At 40.6% G+C, this 22577-nt stretch overlaps 1 protein-coding gene across 1 annotated transcript in view; it reads left to right on the top strand.

Annotated features, from left to right (window-relative positions):
* GALNT9 (polypeptide N-acetylgalactosaminyltransferase 9) overlaps nt 1-20611 on the top strand; it is a gene marked incomplete at both ends in the record, with an annotated part of 137171 nt that extends 116560 nt beyond the window's left edge. Inside the window, 5 exons of the mRNA XM_080628617.1 lie at nt 6880-7065; nt 10449-10586; nt 12802-12897; nt 19619-19786; nt 20465-20611. Of these exons, the coding sequence (XP_080484743.1) occupies nt 6880-7065; nt 10449-10586; nt 12802-12897; nt 19619-19786; nt 20465-20611 (735 nt within the window). The remainder of the gene's footprint in view (nt 1-6879; nt 7066-10448; nt 10587-12801; nt 12898-19618; nt 19787-20464) is intronic.
* Between the last annotated feature and the right edge of the window lie 1966 nt (nt 20612-22577).

Raw genomic sequence — 22577 nt, 5'->3', positions numbered from 1 at the left:
GTGAGGTTCTGTGTAACCTCTAAGAAATACATGAAGGACAACCTCTTTGCTACTGGAGAACAACCAGAGAAATGTGAAAGAGGAAGCAATGGAAGTTATCAGTTGAGTGTCTCATAGCAAGAGCATTAAGGTCCTGCTGCCTTTTCTCCTCTGAAAGCAACTCATCCGTAAACATTAGAAGACCCCAAGGGAACAAAAGTAAGAGGTCAAAGTCAAACTCTGAAAAAACTAAAGGCTAATCCAGTGTCTATGACATAATTGTTTTACTTCCCTGCAAAGAGCCAGTGCCATTTGGAATCTGCCAGGAAACCTCACATTCAGTGGCTCTGCAAGAGGATACACATCCCCTGGCACTCTGTGGTAAGAGTTTTGGGAAAAGCAGTGAGCTCCAAACGTTCACCATTGGGGCAACTGAAATACTAATAATAATCATGAAGAGATAATACTAGTGCCGAACATGCGCCAAAGACTCGTATGACTGTCTGCTCTGTTCTCTATCTATGCTTCTGTCTTCAAATCAAGTTGATTCTGAATAAGCCAGGAAAAAGAAAGCATAAGGAGAGCCCCAAGTGAAATTCAGCCCTCCACAAACACCGCTGCTTGTTCCCAGCCTTACGGGGCAGCAGGAATAGTGGGATTAGGTGTATGCACACCAGGTATTTATGTTAGTTAGACTATCCTAGTGACAGAATTAGCTTTTATGTGTGAGATTCTGTCACACTCCTGATGTATCCCCTATTAGCAGAGTTATCTATAAACTGCTGTTAGCAGGAGTTGAAAACAAAAAGGCAAGGACTGCAATGGAGATAATGCTGGTATCAGTCAATCAAGGACTCTTTTGGGTCCTGTAATTTGCAAGCATTGGTCAGAAGTTTATCCTGAAATCTTTGACAAAACACAAGATCTGTGGATCTCGAGATGTGATTTCTTCCTTTTTACAGTTCTCTTGGCAGCTAAAAGCATCTCTCATGTAAGCTGTTTTGTCCCAGCATGGAAAGCTTTCTGCTCTGTAAGTGCACCATGAAATAGCACAGGCTATTTTGAGAAATGAGAGTTGGGACTTTTTTACACCATAATTATGGCTGCATTTGAAGATGGTGATAAAAATGGAGCTGATGAACAAAATGGGACCACGTGATTCATTTTCCATATGACGTGTTTGATTATGACAGCCCCCTTGTTTCTAACAGCTTCCTATGTGAAGTGAAAAACAGAGAGCACTTTATCCAGCACATCTGATTAAATATGGCTCTTTAGTCAGCACTGAGAATATGTGGAAGAAAGAATAGCCATAAAACCCCAATAGAAAACATAGAAAATGTCAGGCTATGGATTGCTTTGAAAAATCTGTTTTCAGTGAACTGTGTAAACTGTCAATAGCAGAGATGCAAGGACTGTAACTGTGTATTCATGCTCAGTTTTGGTTTCTGAAGTGGGCACGGAGAGAGTTGCCACATCCATTGAAGACAGGAGGATAACTAGTGAGCTCTGTGTTTCAGATGGGAAAGGATCTTAATGTCAGGTTTCAAATTTACTTTGAAGAATCCCTTCTGATTTAAACCTTGCTGGTCCATGGGCGACTGGAGAGGCCAGACCTGCAGCATCATCTTCCTATGCATATTTTAATTAAGATTATTTGCAGTAATTGCAATATTAAGGGTTATCTTTGTGTTTGACTTTGCTGTACACATGGATTTTATTTTACACAGTGGTGTTCAAGTTGCTGAGAAGGGCCCAGTGGTGCTGCTGTTGTGAGTTTACTACCTGGGGTCTGTGTCCTCCTGCCCTTCAGGTGCTGCAGCTTTAGCTAGGAAGTACTCAGACTTTATTCACCTTGAGGAACCACAAATTAATCACCCTGTGAGAACCCATCACTTGGACAGTCGGTTGCAATGATTAAAGGCACCTTTATCTCCAGACCACGTGCACTCAGAAGCGCTGTGAGTCCCCGGCCTCCTGAAAGTTTAACGGACAGGTTTTTGAGGCTTTTCCAACTGGTAAAACAAAAATATTCCATGGGAAAGGCTGTAGTTTGGCAAAATCTCTAAATGAGAGCAAATGCCTCTTTTTAATGTTGTCAGAAGATGGTGTTTTGCAGCAAAGGTTTGGTTTTTTTTCAGTTTAAACTGACCTTTCAGATTGAAATATGCTCTTATTAAGAAAAACACTTTGGGGATAGTTTTTTTGGAGTGGACATGGAGGTGGCAAAGAGCGTGTGTTTCAACTAGTGGAGACGTTTCAGATTGACGTTATCCTGACAATTTAGGTCAGCAAAATTTCTGAAACATGTGGAAGTTCTTTTATGATAGGAAAATCTTTTCCGGTCCTGCCGTAGGTGTGTGTGGGTAGTCTAGGAGACATCCGTCTTTGGTAGGCTTTGCTTGAAAATAGAAGAAAACCTGAGATCCCTGACTTTTAAGATTTCCCACGCTGGGATTATCATAAACCAGAGATTTCTGAGCTGCTTTGAGAACTCCTCCATCTCTTCTGTTGCCTTCACACAGAAAAGAAAGTCTGAAGGGTGACTTCTGTGAAGTGCTGCTCAGGTGGAGGTCAGAACTGCTTTTGTGAAACATCAGTCTGGGGCCAGCAGAAGGGTTTTGTTTGGGGATGTGCTGAACATCCACCTCTGGAGCGCTGCCTCTGGCAGAGCCATGGCAGTGGTGCCAGGTAACACACTGCTGGGCCTACCAGCAGCAAGAGAAAATGCATTTCCTCATAAAATTCCTTCTTTTTTGGCAAGAGTTAAAGCATAGCAATGTATTAACCCTTCTAAATCATGTACCCAGCCTGCATTGGTGGCCAGTGTTGGTGATCAACAGTGTAGGTCGTGGTAGACAAGACACTGTCTCATCTCAGTTTGCCTTTGATGCACAGAATATGATGGCAATTGACTGCTGCAGAGTGAATGGTGAACACTTTTTGTAGGACAGCTGTATTTCAGGTGCACAGGAACAGCTAATAATTAGTGTCAGTAAATCACTGTAGCGCCAGCCACAAATGTTATGATTCAGTTTGTAATTTACCCCTGATGTGGGTACTTGTTCTTCTTAATACTTAATATGCCTGTTTATAGGAAAGTTGATTGAGATAATTGAGCAGTGAAAATGCTCAGGTAACACGGCTTTGGTAACATTTATATTGCCATTAGTTTTGTTTATAGCAGCCTAAAGAGCAATACTGAAATTAGAAATTAACTACAATTAGCAAATAAATTGAGTGTCTCTTGGAATTACTTGATCGTATCTTAAAACACTGCACAGTGTGATGTGAAAGCCAAGTGAGTCCTTGGGCTGTGGCAGCTGCAAGGAGCTGAGGCGCACACAAAGCAGGAGCCTCTCTGCTTCAGTGCTGCTGATGCCCAGCATCAGCATCATACAGATGCTCCAAAGGGTTTTGACCCTGTACCTACCTTACCTTCAGCAGAGCCTGGGCTGCTGCCCCACAGTCCAGGTTTGGTGAGTGCACACTGCGATGCCAGAACCAAAGTCTACCTCTCCATGAGGATAAAGGCAGCTGAGTGAGGTTTTCAGTGATGTGCACCCTTGTACGGAGTGGCCAAGGCACCATTCTGCTTGCATGTTCTCAGTAAGTGATCCTTGAAACACACATTTAATGCTGGCAAATTGTCATGAGAGGAATAACTTGTATTGGAAATACGTTGTTATCCCAGAAGATGAGTCGTAGACATGGAAGTTGGTTTCCTCTGATTATCTGAAACATGTCTATTTGGATGTCATTTTGTGCTCACAGGTAGAAATAGTTTGCTTCCCATAGTAAGACATGTTAAGAACTCTGCTTGATAAATGCTGTAGAGATGTGTGTAATTATTTTTTCTGGCATAATTTCAGTTAGATGTGGAAAGAACTGGGTTGTTTAGTACTGTTCAAATGGGTCATTAAATACAGTTCTGAAGAGGAAAGGAGGAGGATAAACCAGTTTCAGGGGCAGCCACTGACTCACATTTCTTATCTGCTTCATGCAGTAAAACTTCCCTTGTTCCTTCATCCCTCATTGTATTTCAGAGCCTTCTTGTAGATAGAGGCAGACAGGAAATGGCTTTCTGAATTGCATGTGTCTTTCAATTCTGCATCAGCAGGAGGAAGGTGCTGCTAAACCTTCCTGTCTTCTTGATTCAGACACAAGTCTTCAGAACCATCTAAATCTCACATGACTACTCTTAACTACTGGGATCTTGTCTGGTTTGGGGTGCATGTATTTGGTTGTACTAAGCTCTTCATTTAAGCTTAAGTAGTTGCTCTAGAAAGGGAGAGGACAAGAGCTTTGCTCCATACTTGGCAGTGCACCAAAAGGGTGTGTGGGGATACAGAGACATATCTGTGCTCCACTGAACAGCAACTAATCCTGATGAAGTGAAACAGGAGACCTTGTCTGGCCTGAAAAGAAATGACCCCCAGTCAAGCAGCTGTAGCATTTATCTGGGATATGGACAAATGGTGGGAGAGTGTATGCCTGGTGATACATCACCTCACTGCCTCCTTACCCTGTGCAATGTACATCCAGCTCCCTCCTGGGAAACAGCCCCCCTGGCTTCTGGTGACATACTCCCCCAGAAAACAAGTCATCTGGGGTAAATCAGCATCTCCATGGGAAGCAAATTTCCTTGAGTATTTCCTGGCTGTTTCCTTCCTTCCCCTCTTCAGCAGATTTTTGTCTCTTTGAAGAGCAAAACGGGGCTGAGGGGTAGAGGAAAGGTTTGACTGATTGTAAATGTGAGGCAATGTAGAGATTGCAGATGGGGTGGTAACAGTGCAGGTTCCTGCTGCCTGCACCAGGATCCTGGTGACAGGGTGAGTGTTACCTGGCCTGAGGCTGCTGCTGCCTTTTTCTGTTGTGTTTCCTTCAAAGCCAGGTGCCTGACTTCCCTGTGGATTTCATCTGGGGAGAATTTATCACTGATAAATAACTGCTTATGTTGAATTTACAGATGAGCTAAACCATTTCCTTTAATGTTGCAGTTTAGTACCTTTTCCTCTTCAGGTTTGCATGAGCACTGGCATTTGAAGGAAATAAATCTGCCGCTTAGATAAGGTATTTGCCATTGCTACCAAAATATATAAATGACAATTACAAGGTCATTAACCATAGCAAGAGAAAGAAAAATGTGCCATGCATTAAATAGCTGACTTCCAGAATGAGTTGGGCAAATAGCAGTATACTAAAGTGTACTGCTCATTTCCCCTTCTGACCATGAAAATCAATTAATCCCTTTCTTTTTTTATAGCACTTCCCCTTTGCACTGGAAACCTCAGCATATGTCAGGCCAGATTTACGAGCGGTGCTTTTTTCAGTGTATTTCATTTATCAAATGTAAATTCCAGTGACCAGTGATTTACTACAGAACTGTTTGGAAAGCAGCAAATACATATTACCTATCAGAGTATTTAGGGGAAAAAAGGCAAACTGGAGCAGAAGATTTTATCTGCCACTTCCCAAGCAATTTACCTTTGTCCCCCAGAAGGCAGCTTAGGTGAAGAACTGGCCCAGTGTTATTCTGGAGTGCATCTTGCCTAGAAATGAGCTCTTATGCTCTTCTAGGACTTTGGAAAGCAATGGATTATTGCTTGTATTGTACTATCTTTTATTTATTTCAGCTACATTATAGCACTGGGTGCAGACCTGAGGGAACTGAAAGGCATACGCTTCACTCACCCTGCATCACTCTGTATCTCACTGATTCAAAGAGAAAAGTCCTCATTGTTTCCCATCCCAGAGTCCAGACAGTAAATAATCAACAGGACAAACTGTGCAGTACATCACAGTGGTGCCTGGGTGATACAGTCTCCACTCAGCCCCTTCTTCGATCTTCATCAACTCAGGTAGAGAGATAAGTGGACATTTATTGCTTCTGATGAGACCAGGCTGCAGGTAAAGGCACACAGAACAGTTGCAGCAGGGGTTTCTCCTTCCCTTGCTGCTCGCAGGTAAAAGCTGAGGGGATATAGGAGCACTGGGTGAGAACTGCATCTGCCAAGTGCAGCAGTAACTCCTGTTGCTAAATAAATGTGTTTCACTTAATGGCCAGATTCACCAGGACTCTGAGCTGAGACTGGAGTCTCTCTTCTTGGGTAAGATTTCCATGGGACATCCTGTACTGACCAGATAAGTCAGTGCTTGTTTCTTACTGATGAAGGTAGGACAAAGCACGTCTGTGATTGGAGAATTGCTGCACTGAAAATCAGTGAAGCCTTAAGTGGCTGGATTGGAAACAGTAATTGACTGACTCACAGTCAAAGTCTAAGTTTCCATAATGAGCAAATAAGTGTGTTTCTGTGCTTCTTTTCTGGTGGTATTGTGCATGTGGGTAATTTGTTTCCTTTTATTTCCCAAAGGTAGTGTTTAAACCCCCACATAACAGACTGTGGTGTGGAAGAGGTCATCTGAGATGCTGATGTACGCTAAATGTGTTTCAGACTTTTCTGGCAGTCACGTTTAAACTGTTAAAAGTTTGTTTGTTGATTTGGAGAAGCAGACACAGTAATCCCCACGTAGACAGCCAGACGATAGAACTGATTTTTTGAAGTTTCAGTTAAAAGCACTAGGTTAAATTGGTCCCTGTGATAGGGGTTGCCACCTTGTAATTTGTCTTCTGCCTAATGGTTTCAAGGACAGTGACAGTATAGGGAAGGACTTGGATATCTGTGACATGTAAATTTGTGTACCTAACACAGCCAGGTGCATTCGCCTCGGACTCATCTGTAGTCAGTGTGTCCAGAGAAAGGTAAGTTGGATGGTCGTTCTGAGCTGTTCGATGGTGCCCATCTCTGACTGAGGAATGCTCTACATACAGCCTCTGAAAAGAAACAGAAGAAAACAAACCAACCCCCCCCAACATGTGATTGTTATTTCTTCTCCCAGGTCTGGCAATGTGGAGGAAGCATGGAGGTGTTACCCTGTTCACGCGTGGCACATATTGAACGCACAAAGAAGCCCTACAACAACGACATTGATTACTATGCAAAGCGCAACGCCCTGCGGGCTGCTGAGGTCTGGATGGATGACTTCAAGTCACATGTTTACATGGCATGGAACATCCCCATGGCAGTAAGTGCAGGTCACGCTCTCTCCCAGCCGCAGGCAGGAATGTGGATGGGTGTTCCTAGTTAGCTCTTGGAAGTGAAGGATAATTACTACAGGTGTACCAAGTGGGCTTAGCTTAAGGGGAAGAGTGCTTCCGTGCTGGTGCATGCTTAATATGAAGAGTTCTGCCATGTAAACTTGCTTCCTCAGTGTAAGTTTTGTTGTACACCCAGGAGCAGTGACACAGATTTATAATTTAACTGGAGCAAAATGTTCCAGGTTTATGTGCTTCCTCAGAAGAAGTCATTAATTTGGGATGCCATTAAACTGTGAGGTGTTCATATGCTACAGCAGTGAGGACTACGGAAATGTCTGTAAATAAATATCATCATTCATCGTGGGGCTCAATAGACCTCACAAGCATAAAAAACAAAGTATGTGATAAAAGAATCACACATTAAATAGTTTTACTGTCTACAGGCTGCGAGTTGCAATGTGGACACATTCTGTTTCTCACTGTGCATACGAATTGTAGATGGCATGTGGGGGCCTCTAGGAATCCATGTAATATAAATATTAGATAAACTGTAGGTTCAATTTATCACTTTATTCTGTAAGTATATCACATGCTACATTTCCACTGAGCATAATTCCTGGAGAGGAGAGGGATGTTATATCCCAGTCAGGTGGAAGCTGACTGCTGCTGTATTCTTTAGTGGTATTTGCATCCAAATTATTCATGTGAAGGGGCACAGGGAGAGCAGCTGAGGAGAAGCATGCTCCAGTCTGCAGGTAATGGTGGTTTAGTTAACCCTTGCATGAGGGGCTGGTCCAGAGCTGATTGAAGCACATGGAAACAGGAATGTTCCTACCAGAACAGGAAGATAAGTCTTTGTGAATGTTCAGTTATGATGTAGAGTCCATCAAAGTCATGGGAGTCTTATCAGAGACTTCACAGGATTTAGACTGTGTCCTAAATATCTGCATACTAAATATGTACTTTGGGATCTACATACAGTTTTTGTTCATTCTTGTTGTGGTGTTGCAAATACCTGTACCTAAAGGAGCTGTGTTTCATTCTTCTCCATGTGATGTCTGAATATGTCAGATGTTTGCATGTGTCCAAATTGCACTCAGTGCTGTTCAGTGTGGGACACTCTGTGCAAGGGCTCTATGAAGATGTGCTTTGGTGACTTCTTTTGGCATGAGAGGTAGTTGCAGAGAATTATTTTGCCTTAACAAAAGCCAATACTGCGTGACTTCTTTCCCACACAAGAATTCCATGATAGCTGGAGGGGAACAGCAGCGTCCATTTAAGTTTTTAGGGCTGTTTTGGCCCTGTTTGCATCCACTTGATAAAACAGTTTCAATCAGATGAAAAAAGAACCTTGGTAAAATTGTTTGCTTGATGCCATCTCAAATGAATTCTGGGAAAAGACAAGATATTTTAAAAAAAGCATTTACCCCCCAAAACATGATTTCCTTTAATCTCTCTGAGATTACTCATTGATGTAGTTTTCTGCGCTGAGCTATAGAACAGTGCTTTTAAAAAAACCCTGGCACATCTACATTAAGAGACAGAAAGTCAGCAGAAGTACTGAACATGAACATTTTCTTTCCATAAAATAAATTGATTAATTGATAAAATGTGCATTATAAAAATAGCCCCATTAGCTTTCGGAAAAGGAAGTGAGTGTTAGTTCACGGAGTTACTCCACTGTAGCATTCTATCTAGATAACTAAGAAGTACTGTACTGTTATGAGCCACAAGAAAAACCTTCTGCAGGAGAACTAGAAACCCCATTGCCTGGTTATAAAGAATATGTCCACATACTAAATGCTGTGGACACCTCATTCTTGTGCCATCACATTGTAACCCGCATGTGATGACTGCAGCTAATACAGAAGTAAGCACTGCACTATCATAGCTGCTCTGTAGAAAAGGCACCACAAATAGGGCTCTGTACTGCCTCGTTCTAGAATAGGGCAGAAAGGAGGGAAGTAAAATACATGTTTTCTCCCATACCAAACCCCCTCCAAATTAACCTTTTCATAATTCACACCATCTTTTCCACAGCTCACTTCCTTCCAAGTTACTGAAGATCTCTGCATAATGTGTGTCTTGATCAGCAGATGATCTTTGGACACATCTGCAAGATCATATTCCTATAACCTTCAGCATAGCTTTAGTTTAGTTAACCAAGTAGTTGGTTTGCCCCTGCTTCTGATCTATTCCTTGACAATTTTAGTGATAAAGGAATCTTAGATTGAATGATTTATTGTGCTGAGTGCTTCCAAGAATTGCTCTCCTTCCACGTAGCCTGAAGTGTAGTACGTAAATTAACATTCATTTGAATGGATGCTGCATAGAGAGCTCATGACAAAGTATGCATCAGCAAACAGCAGTGAGCATAGCAAACTCTTTATGTGGCAAATAGAAAAACCTGTTCAGTATTACACTTGTATTCTCTCCTGAAAATGAAGCATCTGTTGGGGATTCTAATAAACCCTGAGCTAAGATTTGCTGCTGTCTTGTAACCCTGCATTAGACATAATTTGTAAACTGTACAGGAATCTTTCTGGAGGAAATGTACCTCAGCCAGATCCACGCACAAGTCCCTGGGATCAGTCCACTTGATTCATATAGTGTCAGGAAAGATTTTTAGATGAGGTAATTCTTGCTGTCTTAATGTTGAACTGTAATGATTTGTACCAGTTTAAATCAATAGACGCTACCTCAGGACCTGGCATTTCCTAAATGGCTGGGTTTGATCATACTGATTTGATTCTTCCAGCCTGCATTTTTCATGGGATTTGAATTCAAACAAGCATTAGATTCTGAAGCAGAATTATAAACAAGGTTTTGTGCATTTTATGGCTCAGGTCTGCAAATGAGCTTCATTTCCAGTAAAAGCTGAATGCTGGTCTATGCAAATGTTTAATGGAGCTTAATGACTTTTTGAGCAGCTCTGCTTTGAAGTTTTTAACAGGTCTGTTCTGATCTCATTTACGTTAGTGAATACCCAAGGCTGTTACTAGAGTAAACCATAATCATGCTGCCATATCTTAGATCAGAATTACTGCCTAAATTCCTAATGAATCTAAAAGGAAAGGAGTTCAGTTTGATTGCAAAAACTTAGAATTGCTGTAAGTAACAGCATTCTTATTGTATTCTTATTGATTTATGTTTGGTTTTTGCTTGTTCGTTATCCTTCTTTTTCCACTGACTTTCATTAGTATTTATTGTCTGCTCTCAACAGCAGCTGTTTGATAAGCTGCTACTTAGGAAAGAGAAAGAGAAGGAAATACAGCTTGGTATACAAAATGAACTCCAATTCGGTTTCAGTAAAGAAAACAACTGTAAAGTCAATGCAGTGAGATTTCTTTATTCTTTCTCTGCTTTGTAGAACCCTGGAGTTGACTTTGGAGACGTTTCTGAAAGAATAGCTCTACGACAGCGACTGCAGTGCCGGAGTTTTAAGTGGTACTTAGAGAACGTCTATCCTGAAATGAGGGTTTATAATAATACAGTCACTTATGGAGAGGTACCGTATGTCTTTGAAAATACATCATGGTTGCATTAGAGCAGTTCTTTCATCTTAGTGGTGGGTATCAGGATGTACAGAGCAATTTCAGGTCAGCACAGTAGTAGCAAAAGAAATGCCCTCCCTTGCGTTTAATCACCACTAAGAGTGGCTTTGAGAAGCTCTGTCCCTCTTGCTGGCGTATCATTGTGTAATGATGATACACAACCTCCTTGGTTTTTGCTTTAAAACGGAGCAGCTCTGAGAACGTAAATTTGGGGTAACTGTTTCCCAAATAGGATGCCATAGACATCCTCAAAAACACATCAGCAGTTAAGACAGCTATAATAATTACAGTTAATGAGAACAGTTGAGTTTGCTGAATTATTTTTAGGTAAAGAACTACCCTTTGTTTGGGTTTTACCAAACTACCTGAAGGATTACGTACGCTTTATTAATCATGTTTGCATTCCTTGTTCAGGATAAAAAGCAACATACCCTTGCTCAGATTATGAGGTGAGGCTACCATTTGGCAGGTCTTTATCTCATCATGAAAAAGTCAGAGGAAGAACAGTTTTTCTGCTTTGTGCTCAGATTCTGTATTTTCATTGTCGCTTGGGTACCAGTACTGAGTCAGACCCTGGAACACCTACTCAGAGGCAGATGAGTGGATAGGTTATTTAACCTTACTGAAATGCTGGAAATGTGTAGATGTTTCAGTTGACCTCAGCTCTCTGGAACATTTCTTCCTCTGCTGTGAACCCATCAAAGCTCCTACATACGCTTGACCCCAGTACGTAGCAAAGTCAGATATCCCTTCTGTAATTCTTTGAATCTATCACATGCCTGTGATGTAAGGACTGCTGTCATGACTGTGAACTGGAGTGAAGTTCTAGGAGCTCTCCTGCTGCTTAATGTTTTTACAATTTTCTTTTAATTGTCTACTTGAACTACAATTAAATCTGAAGGCAGTGTATTTTCACACAAGACAACTAAATGGACATTCTTCCTTTCTGTTCCATTTGATTGACTTCATGTAAGTCAGACACTTCAGCTACAGATATGAAGTGTAAGTTTTATTGCATAATATCACTTTGCATCCTAATATAGGTATCCCTGGCAGTAACTGAGGAAAGACATTTAGTAAATTCAACAGGAGCTATTAGTAACTGTCAGCTCCTAGAAGGCTGTTAACTGTTAGGAACATTGGCAGTTCTGCCAATGTTGTGTCAATTATACCAGACGGTTAGCAAGCTGGTCTCTAAAAAGAAGTTTGTTTCTGTTGAGTGGTCGCATAGAAGGTTCTTGAGTCAAACAGGAGGTTAAGTGATGCAAGCATCTAATTCGTTAAGACTTGTAATAAAATAGAACACACAAGCTATTTAGCTGGTATAAACTGACATAGTTCCCTTTCAGTCTTACATGCCTGCAATGAAAAAATTAGAGGCTTCATCCGAAATGACATCAAGTTGTTATTAAATACTTTCTCTTCTGCTTATTTTCTTGGAGGAAAAATATGTCTGGATTTTAGTGAGTTTAAAGGAAAATAAATGTATTGAGTAGATGTGAAACAGATTGAAACAGTAGTAAAAAATATATTCTCTAGTGACTCAATTCACATTTTTTAAAGCCGTGCCATAAAGCTGTCTTCATCTTCTTTAGCCTTTATAGTACCTGAGTCATAAAATAAACCTTCTCAGATTTAACTGTTGAACCCGATCAGATCCGCTGTTATGCTTCTTTACTGTAATATCAAGAATTACTTACTGGTTTTTCCAACACTTCATGCAGTAGCTATTTCTGTATTATGGGGCTAGCCAGACAAATACTTCACAGTCTAAACCAAATTCACTTGTTGACTGTTTGAAAATGTCTAAATAACTTCTTGTTTAAGAAGTTAATGCTGTATCCTTTCACAGCGATGTGCTTTATGTCATTTCTGCACATAGCCATATACTTTATTCTCAATTCCAGTAGAATGTTCTCATATGGGTTCATATGCAAGCAGTGGGGGCAAACAGAATGGTGCTACAGCAGGTTGTCCAAATTGTGTCTCTCCTGGAGTAAAGTCACTATTGGCATCCTGTCATACCTGGAGAATAAGCATGTGTTTCTCAGAGAAAAACGTTTTTACATTGTTTCAGTAGCTGTAGTGCAGCTCTGATTTAGCTGTATTGGACTTGCATTATACTGATTAATTTCTGCTACGACTGTTTTCTTTCTGATCTGGTTACAGGTGCGTAACAGCAAAGCTAGTGGCTACTGCTTAGATCAGGGAGCTGAAGAGGATGACAAAGCAATCCTTTACCCATGCCATGGAATGTCTTCTCAGGTAAATGGTTAAAATCCCATCATTAGTAAGAAAACTTTAAGAATTTTCAGAAGAAACAAAAAGTAATTTGGTTTATTTGATTTGAGGTTGGCAGCGTATTCCTGAGATGCAAAGGAAAATAACTGGCTTTACTCCAGTTTTTTTGGGTGCCCTTTCCAAGGCTGTTCAGCATGTGAATCTATACACTGATGTTGCTAGTTAGGAAAACAGAAGAATCATTATAATTTGTTTTAGTAACAGAGAGATCCACCACAGATCTATGAATTTAGACAGTCTGAGTGAGCAGCTCTTCTTGTTATGACTTGACTTGTTCTAGGAATAGTACCTCTTTAAATTAACTGTTCATTGGTCCAATTGGTTCATATGCAGAAATTATTTAGCAAGCTGCTGATGTGATTCCCCAAATAGGCAAAAGTTAAGCATGCATTTAACATCAGCTTCAAAGGGAATTAGGAACGTCTTTTAAGTTGATGCTTTTCTAGCATAGAATTCTTTTTCACCGGTCCCTGTGTGTATTATTATTTTCTCAGAGATGTCTGAAGATTCTAAAATTGCATTTCTTCTTCCCACACTCACAGTGGTGTTACTTGTTTTTTAAATACAAGTTGAGTATTATTTAAATCCAGGACTTGAGCTTCCTCTGAAATGTAATTCTAGTTTCTTTTGAAGTACCGTCTGAATCAAAACCACGTTAATGAACATTCTCATGTGTAAATAAACTCTGACCTTATCACAGACTTAACAACTATCTGGAGTTCAGTCATACATATATTGATTTGATTCCTGGCTCATCCATCACCGCGGAGGAATAACAAGAGTCACAAAATATAAGTATTGCCCATAGTGCTTAATTGCAAGCTGGTGAGGGAGTCACACCTGATTAGAGAGAAGGGTCAGTAATTCCTACTGACAAAACATCCACTCTTGGCAGGATTGTTATGGAACATTTGACTGACGCTTTCCTAGTAGAAGCAGAAGGAACAGCCTTTCTGTAAGGTAACAAAATAATGTTGCTTAATTAGATGTAAATGAGCCTCTCAAAAAGACTCTAGTTAGAGATGTTAAGGCACTTAGAGTTCAGTCTCTTGCTCTATGCTAATTCTGACCAGAAAGCTGCAAATTCAAGTCCTTCCAGAAAGTCCCTTTACAACATCTGATGTCCCATCATCGTGCTAGCATTGGGAAGAGTAATAAAATAACTGGTTCTGACTGCAATTTATTTTGCAGTTTAAGTCCCGAACCTACTTGTTTGCCTCCACAACTCCTGTTTTATACAATATGCTTTGGCTTCCAGAAGAAAATACATGAGGGTATAAGTTACTGTGAATTTACTGGAAAAGAAGTACAACGTGCCTAGCTTCTCCTGACCTAACTCTTGTAAATTTGGGGGCATAAAGCAGTTCACCTCTCAGCATCCAGCTCTGACCGATTTTTTCCATTAAGGAACACGTAATTTTCCTTTTAGTAAGATGTAAATTTTGTGGCTAGTAAAAGAAGCTTTTTGACTTGTGAGCCCTAGACTAGACACTGGGCAGCTCTTCTCAGATGCAAATAACAATACACAAATTATTTATTCCTCCAGAAGATGAAGTTGGGTCGTGACCAATTCAGTCTCTTCTGGCTCCCTTCTGCTACGGGTCTTCAGTATCCTGTATATGTGAATGTTCTGAACAAGCCTGAAAAGCTGTTTTTAGACTGTTACAGCCACAAGCTAGAGCTCTTTTGTTACCTGCACTGTACAAACGCATAAAAAAGAGGAAGTCACTCTTCTCAAACCCTTAAAATCCAAAATAGCCCATGTGTGTGAAAATTATGAAAATATGGGAAAGGCAGAAAGTTAATCTACCAAATCATCCTGCAACACTTTCCATTTCCCTTTAAAGAAAGGGGAAAAAACAAAGTTATCCCTCAGATACCAAGCAGAAGGCAGAGGTGATGTTCTATCAGAGTATTTCACAGACAAGCATGGGTTGGAGCCACTCAAAGGCAGCCAAGTTAATTAATGATTACATAGCTGGAAAACTTCTATCATCTCACACCACAATTCACAAAATTAATTCAGTATGAGAACCACAGCTGCACAAAACCCTCATCAAGGATAGTCAAGCACATAGCATGAAAGGTGTTGACAGCAAGCGTTTTAATATATTAAATAAACATTTTTAAAGCCCCTCTTCTCATCAGCCTGGGTGAGCATAATTGTCTATTATGTTTGGCTTTCAGTTTCTGACATTTTTCATGTTAAGCACAGGGCATGAATTACCCCAATGAGCTGAGATTTGGGTTAGTTGTACATGCCTGCTGCATATATACGAATATAAGCATGGAACTCGTTTACACCAGGTAGGTTATCACTGGTGCTTAATGCATCCTACCAGTGTGAAAGTCTCTCATTTTTCAGCTATGGTTGGTTTTATGCTTGGTTTTCATATTCTTCAATTCTGGCAAGCAGTTTTAGTGCTCTTAGCATACACATGGTTCTACTGAAAAAGAAAGCTGAAATAGGAGTAAGATTACTGTTCATCTGTGATAAAATGCTCTTTTCTTGTACTTCTTGCCCTTCTATTTCCCTTGCGCATTGCACACCCCTGAATGGTGGTGTCCTGCACTGCCAGTGAAAAATAAAGCCGCCCCGCCGTTACTGCTCCATGAACAAAATGCTTTTCCCTGTGTGTATTCTCAAGATCAGATTTTACCATGATAAATCACATCTTTTCAATGACACATCAACTTTTAAATTTCTTTATTCAAACAGAGACAAGCTCTTTTATGGATGCTCTGGAATGCATTTAGTCTGAGTTTACATCAGTTTAGCCTGATGCATTTGACCTGAGCTAAGTCAGGGTAAGCTAACAGCTGAGAATATCCAGACATCAGTCTAAGTTGATTTCAACACTCGTTTTGCAGAAAAATAGTGTCCTTTTTATATGTGTTCGTTGGATCTGAAGTTTAAGTCTAATCCCTTTCAGGAGAAACTGTTTGCAAATACTGCTGGGAGAAACAGTGTAGGGCTAGAGAAAATTCAGAAACAAGGGAACATATTGGGGGTCTTGACTGTTTTGCCTCTGCATGTGGCCTCTCTTGTACAATCACCTGTAAAGCTCATGGATCCACAGCATTACATAATACCCTTCTGTTGTAAAAGACGTTTTAAGGGGAGGGGGCAGATACTACCCCCAAAAAAGTGAAATGTGGTGTTCTAGAAGCTTCTTAGAATGGTTATAGGACATGCAGGTTTTGAACCATCTGAGAACACGTATGCAGCCTCAGTGGAAATACTCACTGTCTCGAAGCCTGTCTCGAATGCTGTGATGTGGAGCTGATTATATGGTATGTGAAAGAAGAGGACAACTTAATAAAATGGCATCTTGGGATAGAAGGGCCCCAGTGAACAGCCTCCTTCTCCGCCCTCCTCTCTTCCCTTTCACACTGAGAGAAAGAGCAGGCACTGCAACAGTGAAAGCAGAACTCCCTCCGCATTGAGATCAAGAAGAAAGAAGGGAGCTCTCGACATGCTGATTCCTGGAGCTCGCAGCTATGCAAACACATGGGAGTAAGAGGAGATGAAAGGCTTTACTTAAACTGTTGCTTGAGGCCAGGTATTTAACATTTTGCTTGGTAGAGCTATGGCTTTCCAGAATGGCACACTAGGGAGCTGGTCTGATTGCTTAGAGTGGGGTGGATGAAAAGGAAGTTTAACTTGCAGGAAGCAGTAGGTGAGATTCTGTAACAAACCTGGAAGTTTGGTAACTTGTCACCACAAGACAGATCACAAGTATTCTAGAGACTTAAGTTATTTCTGATGCCTGTGTAGCTCACTGTTTCAGTTTCTGTGTCAGCTTACAGCTTACCTTAACCCACAGGGCCAAACAGTAAAGATTTCCTTTTGCTTGGAGAACAAGAATGTGAGAGAAGGGTTAAATTTAGTGCGGAAAGCTACCAAACCCATTCCTGTAACTGTTTCCTACTATTACCTGCTGTTATTTTGTGCCTTTTTTTTTTTTTTTACTTGACTGGAAATTAGCAGGAATGGATTTTGTTGAAGTCAAATCCTTCAGTTAGAAGCTGGCATTTACTTATCACATTGCTCCTGGAGGATCACCTCCCACAGGCAGCATCGCTCACTATTTTTGAACCAGATATGGTGGCTTTGATAAACAACCTCTGACATCTTTTCCATTCTGCTCAGATTTCTGAATGTTGAAGGGAGAACTATCTTATGTTATCATGGGTACAGCAGATAGCATCAGGATTAGATCTTGGAGTGTTTAATAGAGCACTTCGCTTCAATGTCTTTTATGTGAATCCTTCAGCTCTTCTCAGATAAAAGAGAAAATCTAAGCGAAGGTCCATCCTCATGTGATCTGTAAAACTGTTTCAGTTCTGTCACACAACTGCCACTTCCAGTATTGAAGATAGTTTGTAATAGAGTTGATGTATCTTCCACTGCTAAGGCAAATGCAGAGATGGTACTTTCTGCTTTGATAGGCTTCTGTATAACAATGTCTTTCTCAAATACATGGCTACTGTGATGCAGAGCCCATGCAATTCTAGCCACTGAGATTCTAAAGACAAGACTATTTTAGACCATTTTCATATAAGTACAGAAAATACTGCTCATCTTAAACCACAGGGAAAATTGATCCTATACTATGGAGCAGGCAGCCCGTTATAAACAGTGGTGCTGATTAGCTGGATAAGGCAAAGCCAACCAGGTTGCTAGAAGGTATTTTGAAACCTGGAGAGACATAATAAAGACTGCAAGGTGAAAGCATACCTGGTCAGTTGAAGTTTCAGCCACGCAGTTCATGTGAACTCTGCTGAGTACTCATTAGGTGTAAGAAGTGTGAAATACTTGCTTGAGCTTTTTCTACTTATGTCCCCTGTACTCTGTAAGTAAAAATGTGTGTTGATTTAGTGTATACTGACAATGCCTCAAGAATGACAATGCTTACACCAAGGAGCATCCTCATGTGGTTATCCCTTTGCTTTCTCTGATGTAGGCTCTCTTCTAACCCTGCACTTCACATGGTTGCTCCAATCAGAGGTGGCAGGTGGGAAAATGAGCACATACTTTGTCAAAGGGCATCTGGTCTGGGAGTAAGCAGACCATGCTCTTTTTACCAGCAAGATACGATTATTCGCAACATGATTCCTCTGAGGTTAATAAGGATGGTAGTAGAAAGCTAGACTCCAATTTGAGGGGGTTTGATTAACTCTTAATGATATCTCATGCACTGGACAGTCACATCCAATAAATGGCAGCACTTCTGACCTTCCTTCCCTTTTTTGTTAAGTAATTTCAGCCATATAACAGCAGTAAGACCAGACAGGCCGTGAATTTCCTGGGTGATAACTGCATTTCTTCAGTAGCTCAGATCTTTACCCTGCAGCATCCAGCCTCACAGCATACAAGCCATGTACCTGACTTCATTTTGCAGTCTTTGGCACCTGGGTGCTGCACTTGACTACTTCTAGTGTAAGGAGGGTGAAATATGCTGGTGTAATGATTCTGCATTTAAACAGAAGGAGAAGTAGGTGTGTCTGATTTGATATACTGGCCTGCTGCCAAATTAACATGGTGCATTTTCATTTTAATGTGCTTTGGCATCTCCCTCAATAGGCTCTCCCTTAGCTGTGTAGGAAGTAATAGTAATTAAGGGGATTACTTATAAATTTTTGCAACTTGTAAATGAGGACTCCTTTGCTATCATAGTTATTTCAGTGCAGTGTGACACAGTGGACCTTTCCCCTCTAAATGAGCATCCTAAAACCACTTGTAAGGCTTTGAGGCTTTATTAGAATACAGGTTGAAACAAACTGCAGATCTGGAAGAGGCAGATTTCTTTTCTCTTTCACACAGAGATTATAAGAGACCATTATGTTACCTTCTACATATGGATTTTTGTTTTCCTTGAGCGCCATTTTACTGTGAAGGACTTGAGGCAAGTGAAATCATCACTTAGAACAAAAGAAAGGTTAAAAAACAATATAGATGCCTGTAAAAATTTACATTGATTGTGCCTGCTTAAGTTTATTAAAGAAACCCTTCTAAAATAAATGACCCTCACCTGAAGCCTCTAATTACAGCTAGCAGCATTTACAACCTCACTAAACTGCACAACATTTAAGCCTCAAACAAAACTGAAATACCAGAGTGAGATTCTTTACAACATAGGCCTGAAGCACGTTAGCAAATTTGCTGCTGTTTTCCTCACGATTTCTTTTTTCCTCTCATATTTTTGGATCCGGGTTGCATGGTTGGATTTTTTTATTTACAAAAACTAATTGGACTTGTTGCTATCAATAGCTCCTAACAGAGCTCTTAAGAACAAAGTGCACTGACAAATTGACATTGTGTCTTGTTAAACCAACTCCTGCTGAGTGGGTATGATTTACATACTGATTACTTCACTTTCTTGAGTGCCCTTTTGCAGTGAAATAGGGGTTAGAGAACAGTGGGGAACAGAGGTGTGAAACAAGGGAATAATGTGCCCTACAAGAGACCTGTCTTGGTAAAACAGGTTTCCCAGGCTTTGCCCTTGAACACAGTATGCCAGACAAGGAAGGTTCCAACACACAGCAGGACAAAGGAATCCTCCTCACCAGTGCTTGGGGCAGAAGCTGGCAGAGAAGTCAGCTGCAGGTTGACTTTGTGTCCTCTCACTGGGGTCCCCAGGGCTGCAGTTAAAGACTTCCCTTCCTTTCCTTTCTTCCCTAGCTTGTCCGCTACAGCTCCGAGGGTGTCCTGCAGCTGGGGCCACTGGGCTCCACAGCCTTCCTGCCCGACTCAAAATGCCTTGTTGATGATGGGAAGGGCAGGACACCGACACTGAAGAAGTGTGAAGATGTCCTGAGGCCAGCACAGAGGTTCTGGGATTTCACACAGGTAAAGAAGAGTTCAGGGACAGGTTGCAGAAATAAGTTGAAGAGGAATGCTGCTCTAGAAGGTATTTAATGGAAAACAAGGAGGCCTTTAGAGGAACTCCCCCATATGCCTTCCAGAAATAGTCAAATATCTTCTATAGATCATGTGCTATTCAGGAAGTTTCTTGTATTATTACTAGGAAATTTTCATTATCCTTTCTTGGAATATTCTCAATGTTTGTAGTGTGAAGAACATACATGTAAAATTTTTTGTGTCCCTAGGTATTTTTATTTCTAGAACTTCTATAGGATTTTTCTAGCCTTTTTTCCAGGAATTTTTAGACATAAGGCTTTAAAATAATTGTCAGGACTTTCAAAGGCATTCTTAAGAGTTTCTGGGATTTCCTGTATCTTGGGGTCTGTAGGGATTCTCTAGTGCTTTTTAGAGACTTCCTAGTGCTTTCTGCGGAATTTTCTAGCCATTCTCAAATATACAATTATCAAGCAGTTGTTTTGGCAGTTTCTACAGATTATCTAACTTCTCCTTGGAATTTCTAGTTCATTCTAGGGACTTTTCTCACTTTGTGTACAGAACTTCCCAGGCATTTTATAGGGTTTTCTAGGGATTTACAGATGTAGCAATATTTTTCTTCTAGTCTTTCCACCTTTTCTAATCCATCTTTCCTTTTTTTTTCCTCAGAACGGTCCAATCATCAGCAGAGACACTGGCCGTTGCCTAGAAGTGGAAGTGTCAAAGGATGCAAATTTTGGGCTCAGATTAGTTGTACAAAGGTGTTCGGGGCAAAAATGGATGATTAGAAACTGGATAAAACACGGCCGACACTGACTGCTGGGGCTCAGAAGTTGCCTCTCCTGCCGTTGTCCATTGCTCAGTGTGCCATATCTTGCAAGGCATTTGTCCTCAAGCAGACTAGTCTGAACTGGACTTGACTTGGCTCTCAAGTCCTCCACAGCTGGGCATTCAAAGTTAAAAAAAAACAAGACAAAGAAAAGCAGACACATACATGCCCTATTTGACTCTTCCTTGCTCTGGTAGATGACCTGGGAAGCTTAACAAGAGTTTTCTGTTGATTTGGAAATCTTGTGAAGATCAGAACACAGCAGAAAATTGGGTTCCCTAAGCTCTCCTAGGGAAATTGGCAGACATGTTTCTGTGATGAGTTGAAAAGAGATCTCAATACTGCCTCATAAAGAGAGTTCTCTGATGGGTAGCTTTTTAGCTTTAAGTTATTGACTGGTGCACAACTCCTATGGTGAATAATCACGTGCCTTTTTTATTGTACTTCATATAAAAGGGGACAGGTCAAATCCTACCTTTTCAGCATGTCTGGTTCATGGTACTAAACAAGAAGATCTGTAAATAACACTGGAAATATAATACAATATATGATAAATTTCAAGGTTGATTGTTTAGGAGTCTCTGTTTCTAGGAAGAGACTGTTCTGCAAATGTTTACAGGTGGTTCTCAACCTTCAAGCTGCTAAAAAGCAGCATTTTAGAGACCTCTTCTAGTTAGACACAGGTAAATGTTGAGTAGGTAAAATAGCCACATGCTCCATTATATTGCCACATTTTACATCTCTTGGCTGTAAAGGCATCACAATATAGCCCTTGCATATTTAACTGAGGCAGTAAATGTCCTAGTAGAGGGATAAGTTTCTAGAGGCCTCAGTTTGGCCCACAGTACCCAAGTACATAAGTGTAAGGTCCCACCTGCAGTGCTGTGGATGCAGGTATACTGTTGTGTTGTTCCAGAAACTGCCTTGGAAGCTGGATACTTGTGACTTCTTTCCAGAAGGTGACAGACTTAGGTGCCATCTGTTGAATGTAACAACTTGAATCCTCCGTTTCGTTACCCATCCTGTGAAAATGTCAAATGTGAGCAAATATGCTTTGTGAGCACTGTCTGATTTTCTGAACAAACCAACAAAGTCTTTTTGGTATTTGAAGAACAAATAAAAACCTAGTGATAAGAGGGCAAATGAGAGCAAGAACTAGGCAGAATATATAAATACTGTTACTCTGAAATACAAATACTTTAGTGTAGTTGACTCATTGACAGCATCTTTGTGAACCTGAATTTAATGATGTATACAGTGGTTCATGCAGTATCTGTGCACAGATAGCCAGAGCAATGACAAGGGCTTACCGTGAAGGCTGTCAGAGTTGATGACCACTGTCAACGTCAGCAGGCTTTGGATGCAGGTCCATGGCAGACAGCTTTTCATTTAGAGAACATTCAGTCATACTGAAGGAGAGATAGAAATTATATCTGTTAACTTCACTGTTTAATATTTTATAGTAATTTTTTAAAGAAGTTTTGTTTTACTGAGCCAGGGAAACGGGTAATTGCAGACACTGTGGTACTGTGAATCTTGGTGATCTGTTTCTTGAACAGCTTTTGCCATTTCTATTTCAAGGCATGCTGAACAAAATAGAATGGAAACAAAGTCAAATTTTCAAGGGCATGATAGATAATAAAATACTTACTTTTAAAATGCAGAATCCATCAGTTCTTGTCAACTCTGGGTTGGTATCTAGAAAGCATATCACTGTATTTTGCCCCAAGTTTATTTTTGAAATGAAGGAAGATGTAATACAAAGCCAATTCTCCAGGAGTTTGTTTATGGCTCATGGCTAATCTTTAAATAGTCACATGATCAGGTTATGCATGAATATATACAAAAGAATCATTCTGGGTGAAATTCTAAATATAAAAATGCTTTAAAATTCTGTGTTTATGGTTAGTTGAACATGACCTCTTGAATGGTGTAGTAAGACCTGCAGGGAGA

This window comes from Psittacula echo (assembly GCF_963264785.1).
Source record: "Psittacula echo genome assembly, chromosome: 13".
NCBI lineage: Eukaryota > Metazoa > Chordata > Aves > Psittaciformes > Psittacidae > Psittacula > Psittacula echo.
Note: the sequence above shows the minus strand (reverse complement) of the source record. Positions and strands in the feature narration are given on the sequence as shown.